The 11,273-nt window shown below is 41.3% G+C and overlaps 1 protein-coding gene across 1 annotated transcript in view; it reads left to right on the plus strand.

Annotated features, from left to right (window-relative positions):
* Nucleotides 1–11,273, plus strand: part of BRF1 (BRF1 RNA polymerase III transcription initiation factor subunit) — a 172,505-nt gene that overhangs the window by 93,176 nt on the left and 68,056 nt on the right. Inside the window, exons 8-11 of the mRNA XM_053945059.1 lie at nt 4,868–4,994; nt 5,961–6,000; nt 6,091–6,183; nt 6,860–7,138. Of these exons, the coding sequence (XP_053801034.1) occupies nt 4,868–4,994; nt 5,961–6,000; nt 6,091–6,183; nt 6,860–7,138 (539 nt within the window). The remainder of the gene's footprint in view (nt 1–4,867; nt 4,995–5,960; nt 6,001–6,090; nt 6,184–6,859; nt 7,139–11,273) is intronic.

Consider the following 11,273-nt stretch of genomic DNA (forward strand, 5'->3'; position numbering starts at 1 on the left):
TAATGTTGGAAGTTGTGTAAAGGGAGAATATTTCTCTTTTAACAGTTGCATTTGGCCGGGGACAGACAGAATAATTTAGCACAGCTCGGGTGATAAATTGTAAGTTGTAAAACCACAGCAACTGGATCACCTCTGATTTTGTCCTTACCTTTAGTAATGAGATATACATACAGGCTTAAAACTACCTTTTGTATTGCTGCAAATACAGGTAAAATTATATTTATGTACAATGTTTACATAACAGGAGATTTCTATTTATTTATTTACTGGTGGCTGCTGGAAAACTTTTTATTATGTCATGTAGGAAGCATTTAATAACTATTTCAGATATATGTTCTATATTAAGTATCACTTTAGGGTATGTGTTAACATACTTCCATAAATAGTTCATCTGTAAACATTGTATGGCTTGGAAAAAAATAAGGAGAGAAAGATGATGCAATAGACTGTTAGATTTGTAGTATAGAAATAGTGATGGTTTGAACACCAGTGTGAATTCTGAGCTTCTCTGCTGTGGGTGCGCAGGTTTGGAGTGGCAGGAAGCACTGATGAGGATTAAATTAAAACAGTGGGGATGTTCTGCAATATTCTGGTTCTTCACTAAGAAAGTAAATCCCTTTTCCAGAGTCTGGAATTGTCTGAGGTGTCAAATCAGCTGATCTATTGCTAGAATATTTGTAGTTGATATGACACTTAAGATTATATAGGTATCATGTAAGTTATTACTTACAGTTTTAATTATATTGTTAATTTGGGAAAACTCAGGGGAGATTAGTTACTAGCACCAGTTTACCTTGCAATAAAGGTTCTTTTTCATATATTTCTGCTAACAGTGTGGCATATTCAGTTTATTATTTTTCTAATCCATTGATAAAATACTTTAAGAACTTTAAAAAGACCTCTCACAACAGGTAACTTAAAGATTGATGGCTCAGGCTAAACCCCACATTCCCTCTTTAACAAAAGAACTGTCTCTGCAGTTGTAATTTGTTTGCCCTTCTGTATGGAGATACCTCTGCTCATGCTTTCTAGAGGTCGATGCTGTTTGTGTATAGGTAGAAGGACACCATGGCTGGTCCTGAATGGGCTCTGCTTAGAAGTCCCTCTTGGGCTTTGAACTTGGGCTCCTGAAGGATTTGTGACTTGGAGTCCAGAAGTCTTTGTTCTTTTGTGTTCTTTGTTGCTCCCCACTGCTGCAGAATTAAACGCTGAACCTGAGCCCTTAGCTGCACACACGAGTCTGTTTTTTCCATCACTGTAGACTGGATTCAAGAGTCTCCACTGGAGGGTATCCCTGGAACAAAACAAAGTAAAAAGGACATTGCATGTAACTTCAAAATGATTGACCCATTTTCCCTTATTGGGAGTTAAATTAAGTGTGAATAGAATCCGTTTACTGGTTTGTGCACAAAAGTGCTTTATCAGAAGCAGAGGTGTGGTTTTGTCTGAAAATGGATGAAACAACAACTGTGGAAATTTTTCTTTGTAAAACATGGTTGGGGTTAGAGGCAGATGACACTAGGCTCTGGAAAAAACTTTTCTCCCAGAGGAATTTTCTTGAAAGAGTTTGCTATGAGAAACTGTAAGAGGACGGTTTATACTGGAAGTTGAATCTTAGCCTGAGCTTTAGTTTGCCTCTGCTTTGACTATAAATAGAAAATCCTTGTCTGCCAAATTTCAATTTTTAGAGCCTTTTTGAATTTGTGCCAAGGAAATAATATTTTAATTTGTATATCTGTTTATTTTCCCTCTGTCTGTGCATAACTTAAAGTGGCAGCTCTTACTAGTTTTTTTTAGGTTAGCAAAAGTAAAAAATTAACTTGGATAGCATTTTTATGTGGGACTTAAAAAATAGCCTGTAGCTATTTTTTTTTTCATGAAGCCACTCCCTTGCCCTGACATTATTGTGTTTATAATTAAGGTTGTGTCAGTTTTTCTTAACTGCCAAACTAATATTGCTTTGTTTCATGTGGTGCAGACTGCTGCAGCATCAGTTTGTTGCCTTGGTGGCATGTGTCCAAACAGTGGATAAAATTAAAGAAATGTTTAAAAATATGTAGACAGGATATCAGCCAATGTAAAATGTTGAGGCAGGCGAGTGGTTGGCAAACACAGGTATTTATTTATATCAAGTTAAAGGAGAAATTGTTGAGTGTGCAGCTTGCTCTCCCACAGAGATGATGCTCAAGCTGGGATCCTGACCATCAGGGATGGTTCCTCATTTTGGGAGAAGGGTTAGAGCCGTAGGGGCAGGACTTGGGAGAAGTGAAAAAATAATGTGCTGCTCTAAATTTGCATCACCACCAGCCTGTGCTTAAACTGTGATGCTGGCAGCCTTCCCCCTGGGGTGGTCAGCCCTGCCCCACTCAGCTTGGATCAGGACTGAGAAAGGGAGGGCAGGGGCATGGGACTGGGTGCTGGTCTGATGGTTGAACTGTGCTGTGCTGTGGGTCTGAGCTCCTTGGCAGTAAAAACGATGTAGCTCTGCCCTGTCCTAGTGCAGCCACACTGAAGGTGTTGGGAGAGACCCCTCCTGCCCTGGGGTGGAAGCTGGGGCTCGGGCTGGAGCTCGTGCCAGCCCTGGCACGTTGGCTCACCGCAGGGCTGATGTCTGATGGTGCAGGGTACGTGACGTGAGTCAGGTGACACTGTGGGCAGGAGAGGGACAGGCAGAGCCCAAGGTGTCTGTGTCTGCAGGGGTTAGCTGCTGACACCCAGGCATGGTCATCTTGTCCCCAGCCTGGCTCCATGTATTTCGCTCCTGGTGTTTTCCTGGCTGCTTGGCATGCGCAGAGGTGGTGCTGCTTTGGTGGGGCTCTGGCAGCTCATCTCAGACTCAGAGCAAGTGTTGGATAAACAAACTGGGTGTCTTTGCCAAAGTGCACCTTGGCTTTTAACACTGGGAGGAGAGTAATATTTTAATAAGGTGAGGCTGGCTGGGAGGAAGACTCTTGCTGAAGTGGGGCTGCCTGTGAGTATATGATTCACTCGTGGAGAGATGGATGGCTGTTCTTTAATGATTGTGACTGGGAAGATACATGCTCCTCAAGTGATGTATGGGTTTGGCATTAAGTGAATCCTGAATTTTAATAATAATAATAATAGTGCCCTAGCCAGGTTTTCCTTCTAACCTGATAGATGTGGCTCCCTCCTTGAAGGTGGGTAAAGCTTGCTGGAAGCCCATTAATGCCAAGAAAGATTTCTAGTCTTTTAATTAAAAGCTGGGTGCTGCTGCTGCCAACAGCATCCTCCTCTCCTTTCCAATTTGATCTGAAAGAGAGGAGGAGGGAGCTGGTCCCTGGTACTCCCAGGGAAGGGTTTGGGCTGTCAGTCACTCTTAAGTACATGGCTAATTTGGGGCTTTGTGGAGATGCTTGAATTCCAAAAGCAAGTCTAATTTTCAGAGGCTTTCTTCCTCTCAGCAGCACTAACTCTGGCTGGCATAGCCATGCATGGGCTTAGCGTGCTGCTTGCTGGTGGAGTCACACAGAGGTGCCTGGCTCTGCATTTCATGACATGAGATGCTGCCTGTGGCCCCTGGTCCAGGAGTGGGATGTCTCCAGGCAAAGTGTCCTGCAGTTGCAGCCCGCCTACACCTCTGTATGGGCTGTCTTGTCTTGCTCCTCAATTTATAAAGGAAGAAACACAGAGATTGATGAGGACATAGGAGAGTGTGGCCCTGTGCTCTTGGCTTTGACCCTGGTATTGGCTAGAAACTGAATTTCTGTCCTAGAGAAAATTCTTTCTTCAGTAAGAGTTTTGTTACAACCAGAGGTAGAGGAGAGAACTGAGGAGAAAACCACAACTGTTTTTAGGGGGAGAGAAATGCAGAAAGGTCCTGTGCTGAGAGCACTGAATCTCCATTTTTAGTTCCTAGCTTTGCAGATGGAAGCTGTTGTCAGCTCTGCTTCCTCTGAAAGATGGGAATATTCCAGCGAAGCAGCTGCAGACCCATCACTGCCATTTTCCCATGGAAAATGTTGATATTATTAAAAGGGCACTTTCTGTCAGAGAAGCATTCTGCCAGACGTTTCTTGACCTGGCTTTGTACTTAACCTTTTGTCTCATTTTCTCCATCTGTAAAATGGATGTGCTTATTCTCAGCCACCTGTATAAAATGCTGGTATTTGTGAATTAAGTTATGACCACGTGGTCTTACTTAAGATTGAATTCCTGTGAAAGACTCATCTGCTTTCATGGCAATTCCCCATGGAGCCAGTCCAATCTCTCACATAGGTGGGAACTTTTAAAATGCAAACATTAAACAAATCCAAAGTTTATTATTGTCAAATTATATTCATCCATCTATTTAATCTGTGTGATGTGCAAATGATCAATTTATTTTTACTACTGCTTCTGTGTGTTCTGGAAAGATTATTTCTTGTCCTTCTTCCACCCTGCTGGAGAGATGTTACTTTAACGTTTGCTTTGTGTGAATTAATCATGATAACATATCAGCAAGATTTTCGAGCAAACTCCTAAACCAGGATGACAGATATTTTATTTGGTGAATCTGTTTTGTTGTTGCTGTTGATAACCAAAGCAACGAGAGGGGAGGAATGAGCTGTGTTTCTTGTCTTAGTTTTGTCTATACTTAATTGACTGTAGGGGCTGCAGTATTTCTGTTCAGTCTCTGTTCATCAAAAAAATAAAGTATGTTACATACTCTAATAAATCAAAAGCTAATTTGAGATGTGAAAAGATACTTTCTTTGCAGCAGATGAAACAATTAGTAGCACTTCAGTTTTAATGTAGTCTGTGTTTGAGCCAGAGTTGCTAAGGGTGACATGTTTATTCCATAGCTTGGCAGTTTGCAATTTTTTTTACTTTCAAAGGAGTTCTTATAGATGTTGGTTGCTGTTAATAGGTTGACAGAGTTTCAAGATACACCAACCAGTCAGCTAACCATAGATGAATTTATGAAGATTGACTTGGAGGAAGAATGTGATCCTCCTTCGTTTACAGCTGGTCAAAAAAAATTGAAGATACAGCAGGTAAAATCTGGATGCTCTCTATGGCTCCTTCCTCTCTCCTCCCTCCGTGCAATCCATTTTGAATTCAGCTAATGCTAAATCCTAACTGACCAGCCCTTGGTTAAGATTTAGTACATTTATTTTGAGGTTCTTGAGAGAGGAATGAGCATTAGTGCATATGGTACCCATTAACTAAAGATACTTTTTTATTTATTGGCAAAGGGATAGTTTCCCAATTAAAAATGTCATGGGATTAGAAACCATGCACTCTTTCTAAGGTGGTACCTGTGGTTAGGAGAAGTGCCATTACAGAGAACTTTTAAAAAATAGATATGAAAACAATAACCCATTTACTTTAATGAGTCTGCTGGTGGTTTTGTGTGGTACACCACCCACTTCCACAGAGATTAGTTTTCATGTGGCTGAATTTCTTTACAAATCATGAACTAAAGCTGGCAGCAGAGGAGAGGATTTTACTGCTGCCATAGTCAATTCTTTTATTATTGGTTTGTTAGGGTTTTTGCTTGTTCTAACTGTGCTATCATTTAAAGGTCTGTAGGGGTGTTAGTGATGTTCTCAAGAACCAGCCAGGTGCTGCAGGGCAGAGCTTCACTCTGCCATCACCAGTTTGCTCTGTCTGGTGTGGGCACTCCAGTTTCAGCACTGTCCTTGCACTTCTCACATCTACAGGCACAGTCACAGGGTCTGACTGCTGCAGAATGAGGCCTTTTATTTACAGCTTGTCAGCCTGGAGGCTCTTTTTGAAGTGTAAAGATGGGGGAGATAACATTTTAAAATTGGTCAGTTTTGAGACCTGTCTGTCATGCCTGTCTGACGCTACAAAGTAATTTCAGTGGTGATTCAAAACCTGCTTATGCTTTTGAATTACCCTGCCATTCTCCATCTCTATGTACAGCTCACAAACAGTTTAAAATTGTGCATATTATTTTAGTAATTTCATGTTTATTTTGTCTATTGTCATTTCAGCTTGAAAAGGCATTATCAAAAAAGCTGGAGGATTTTGAAGGTATGAGTTGTGTTTAGTGTAACATATCACTCATTTCTTCAATATTGCATCAATGATTGCTGAGTTTTTATTTTTATTTCAACACCACAGGAGAAATATCGAGCTACCAAGATGAAATAGAGAGTGAATTAGAAAACAGTAGACCAAAAGCAAAAGGCGTATTTGCAAATTTCACTAAAGATGGTAAGTCTTTAAAGTCTTATGACTCCTTTAAATAGTTTTGAGCTCAGATCTGGCAGTCTGGAGTGTATGAACGTTATGGTGATAAATGTGATCATATATGTGCTTGCATAGTACAAGATCTCTTGTGTTGGGGTTCTCTCTGCCAAATAGGTGGTTCATAAATCAGTCTTCAAAACAACCACATAGTTCATTGCAGGGATAGTTCATTAATGATTTCAGTTGTTTTTCTTTCCTGATGCAGTATAAGCTTGGCACTGGCACCTGAGAATGCTTCATTTTATCACTGGAAGTGTAGTGGACCAGTTTCTAGACCCTTCTGTCACCAAATTCCCCAGTTGACTTCCCATATGGAAGGGCTTTGTGCAGGTTTAACTGGCTATTTTTAATTTGTAATTTTACCAGGAAATAGCTGACTTCTCTCACAAAGTATTATGATAAGATGATGCTTCTATTTTAAATGGTGACTGTACTCACAAAAATGCATTTTAATAGTCAAGGTAATGAACTTGAAGAGCATCTGGAAACTCCATGTATTCATACATTGAACTAAAATATTGTGTATTTCTTTTACAGATTTCCTCTGAAGATTTTTATTCTTTAAGTGAGCACCTCTGTATTTATTTAATTTCTGTAACAGATGATATGCAATGACCTGTTGGGTTTTTTCCCCTTACAGATTCTATAGAAGATAATGCCTCTAGCATTCTTGGAGAGGAGGAGGTAGAAGATGAGGAACTAGAAGCAGCTGCTAATCACTTAAACAAGGACTTCTATGATGAACTTAATGAGAAGGATAGAGTTAAAAGAAATGAAGATGGGGAATGCAGAAATGGAAACGAAACTCTTGTAAGACCCCCTGCACTGGAATCCTTGCTTGGCCCATTGCCCACTGCTGCTAGTCTTGGCATAACAGAGTCCATCAAAGAGTGCATATCCACAAAGGACCAAGAGCCTGGTGAGTAGGAGTTCAGCTCAGAGCAGAAACTGGACACAGGCAGCCAGCTGTGGGTTTGTTGTGTCATTTCCATGTATCTTGTTGGTTACTGTGGTAGCAATTCTGTGAATCACTGAGATGTCGGGGTACAGGAGCTGCGAGGCTGGATGGGACCAGTGCTCTTGGTTGTTGATGTTGTTGCTGACATCTGCTCTTCTGGAAGCTGCAGGAAAATCTGGCGTGCCTAATTATTTTCTGAAACTTGAGAATGTGTATCTCTTGGTTAAGTTGATAGTTGATTTGCAGTCATATGATAGCTGATGGGCATATTTCAAGCCATGCACTCTCAGTTAGGAAATTGGAGGAAGCAGATTCATGTAAATATGACTGGAAATAAAAACCCAAGTATGAGAATCTTAGATCAAGGCAGACTTTCTCAGGAGACATTTTACTGGAGTCAAACATGATGCAGTCTGTCTATGATTGAGAATGTCTGCAAATGGCAAACACTTAAAATGTTTGCAAGAGGAAATAACTGGTGTTATGCTTTTTTCTTTGAAATGAACTTCAGTGTGTATCGTGCTGGTTTTGCTCCATTTTTCTTAAAACCCACAGATCTATTTGCATCATACAGCTCTGTATAGCACAGTGGGAGCAGGACTGATCAACTAAAGAAGCCAGTTTTGCCAGAGCCAGTATTGCAAACAGTCAGTCATCCTGGCAGGTTTGTTTGCTTTTTCATACATGTGCTTGGACTTCATGGAGATGGCATTTTTTTTAAATTCCTTTTGCATCTTAATGACTCTGAAAACAACATATCTAAGGGGCATTTTATTCTTTATCACAGTTAATTTTTCCATCATAAGACACACCCCTCTGAATCTGTTTTGTCAGCTTACTTGGAGGTCTGTGCAGCAGAACATTTTGTTATCCAAACTGTTTTGATGCTGATTTCTGTTCAACAGTAGATGAACTGAATGCATTCAGATTCTTACTACGTTAGTGTTCAGTGTCCAGAAACATAGCAGGATGATTGCACGTTTTTATTTTGTACAAACAAATACATATAGAAACAGTTGTGTGGCCTTGGTTTTGTTTTAATTACAATTGAGAAAACGGATGGCTCATGGCTTGTCTTTCTGCTGGAAATCAGCGGTTCGTGTCGCAGAGAGGTCAGTCGTGGCTAGAAGCTGTTGTTGTCTGGTTGGCCAGTGACCTGTAAAAAGGAGTTCTCAGTGATGGACATTTCTCAGCTGGCATTGCTATTGACCATTTTAATGGGCAGGCTGAGGACTGAGTGTAAAGATGAAGCTAAGCTGGTGTAGCCAGGGAGGTTCCTCTGAGTTGGGCTTCAGGCAGGAGAGTGCAGGGCTGCTCATGCCATGGCTTGTCTGCATTTGCTGTTTGTTTTCTTGCAAAAGTGGAGGATGTGCCAAATGAACTGAATTTCGAAACCAAGCAGGTTTCAGTATGTTCACTCTCTTCTCCTGCATCTGAGAAATCATTGCAGGTGTTTGAACAAGTACTTATTTTCTTAACATGTTATGAAGCACATATGCAAAATTACTGTTTTGGTTTTATTTTGATTATAGATCTTGCCCCAGTCTTAGTTGGATTTGAAGGTTTTCTTTGGGTGGTGAGGAGGGTGTTTGAGGGAGTTTTGTGTGGATTTCTTTGTTGCTTTGTTTTTGTGATTCTGTTAATTTATTTTAAGACTTTGTAAATTTATTTATTATTTTATTAGAAGTTCCGTGTTAAGTTCCATTCACTTCATTTATGCCTGTACTGTAGGGTAGTCAATCTGGGTGCAGTTCCCAGTCTCCAGGCCCTTGCCATGTGCTGCCTGTGTGGTGTGGGTGCATCCCAGTGATGTGTGCATCATCCCCCTGAGGACCTGGTTTCCTTTGGGAAGTCATCTGTGCTCAGGAGCAGTAATGGAACCTTGTGTTTTGGGTGAGTGGGGACTAGGTCTAGCAGACAGGTTGGGAAGTACACCTGGCTTGCAGTTGGCATGTTATTATGCAGAATAAAGAAAACCTCTTGTTAAGATGCCTCATGTTGGTTACCTTTGTGTCGTAGCTCTGAACCTGATGAAAACCAGTGTAGATGGTTCTGGCACCTCAGGCAATGTTGTTGAGTTCTGCCTCATAGCTCTGGGAAGTCTGGGAAGGTAGTATTTTTGTTCTGTCAGACCAACTGGTACAGTTATAAAACCTAGATATTTTCCAGGTTTGTGGGCCCTTTTTCAGGCCTGAAAAAGAAATGACAGTTTTCAAAACGAAATGCAGGATGAGAGCAGTTGCTCAGAGTTTAAATTGAGATAGCACAGTTGTAGATTGTCTTGAAACAAAAGTAGTTGGTAAGCATGGAGGGAGGAAGAAAAGCTCACAAAATTTCCTGGGCTTATCCTGTGTATTTGAATTTGGTTTATTGCAGTTTATATTGTGAATTGCAGCTGGCCACGGCTTTGCTGTGGTAGCTCATGTTCCAAAATCTAAGTCCACTGGTGGAGGGAGAGTGCTGTCGTAGCACTGAACCCTGAAGGTGATGTTTTGGTCCTTCTCCACAGCTGTGTAAGGTGTAAATCAGGAACCTTTCCTTCCCTCAGCCCTCTCCAGCCCTGAGTCATCTCTCATTGTGTGGGTCAAGCTGGGCTAGAGATCTTATGGATTTTGTGTCTCCTGCTGGGCTCCTCGTGTTGTTGGGTGGGTGAATCATGTCCAGCCAGTTCAGCAGCTGGAAGCAGCGTGCCTGGTGCTGCATGAGGATGCCCAGCAAACTCCTGTGCTGATGTGCTGCAGACAGGGCAGGTGGCTCCTAAATAGGAGCTCAGCAAACAGGTGCAGTATGTGCAATGTTTGGCCTCCTTAAGTGCAGGGTGTCTCTTCTCCTCTCTGTAATGATCTCTCTTCCTCAAAAACCCTCTGCTGCAGCTACCTTCTACAAAGTCCTTTCATTTGGCTTTGGCATGTAGTAATTCAGTTTATAATTGTCTACATCAGCTGCTTTGGGAAATCTTCTACCTTTGTGTTACAGTGGCAGCAGCAGCAGCAGCAGGTTTCTCACAAACTGCTTATGCAGATAAGACTTAGGTGCAGAGCTGAAATATTAGGAAAAAGTAAGTGTATTTTTGCTCCACTTACAGTTGGTATTTGTGCAGTGTGAGCTTGTCTGTATGAATGTTTTATGAAAAGCACAGTATTTTAACAAATTTGCATTACAAAGACAGCATGTAAGGTACCAGGTTAATGAGTCTGAAGCAGTAAAGTGCCTAGAATAAACACTGCATTTGACTGTTTTTTCCTACAAAGTGTATTAATTTGCAGAGACTTTGAGCTGAAAACTGTTTGAGTCTTTGCAAACTATTTGTCTCCTATTCTTCATGATAAAAGTGCTTTATGGTGAGATCTCAGTTTCAGAGATGGAGTCTGGGTACATCAGTCTGTCCATTTTCCTGGCCATGCAGCATCCCAGCATCCTCTCCACACTCTACATGCTCTTTCTGATTCTCCAAAAAAAGTGCACCATTTCTTCTAGGAGACTATCACAATCAAATATCATGGAGCTTGTTCTCAAGAGATAACACCCTTTGGTGTGAAATTTCTCTCTGCAATTTATTTTTTATTTTGTACCATTTCAAATATTTTATAATCTTTCTTGGTGTTTGTGTAATTTTGCTGTTTGCTGGCTGTCCCTTGTCCTTCCCACACTGGGCTATACTCTGCCAGTTCATCTCTTGCCACATGAAGAAAAAGTGGGGAAGGTCTGATAATAGCAGAGATAAAGGTAAAATATAGGGTGTAAATTACCTAATTACTTTATATAACTTCCCCTTCATAACCTAGGTAAGGTTTGAGACCCAATTTAGGTTTTGTTTTCAGTCAAAATTCAGATGCAGTCATTCAGGGTGGTAGTTTCAAGTAATGTGTGTGCGGTGGGTGGTAACGTGCTCCTGCACGTCCCATGAAAGCAAGCGGCTTTAGCAGTGAGCAGTTGCTGTGCAAGTACCATCTTGTGCCTGCTCAGGCACCCAGCACTCACTCCTGCTTCACAGAGAATACATGGGAAAGCTTCACAATTAGCACTTTGCTCATTTTATTGCTCCTTGTATTTACGCCTCCATTGCTGCTGCAGGCGTGATCTGGCAGGGGCTGAG

Source organism: Vidua chalybeata, chromosome 6 (assembly GCF_026979565.1).
Source record: "Vidua chalybeata isolate OUT-0048 chromosome 6, bVidCha1 merged haplotype, whole genome shotgun sequence".
Lineage (NCBI taxonomy): Eukaryota > Metazoa > Chordata > Aves > Passeriformes > Viduidae > Vidua > Vidua chalybeata.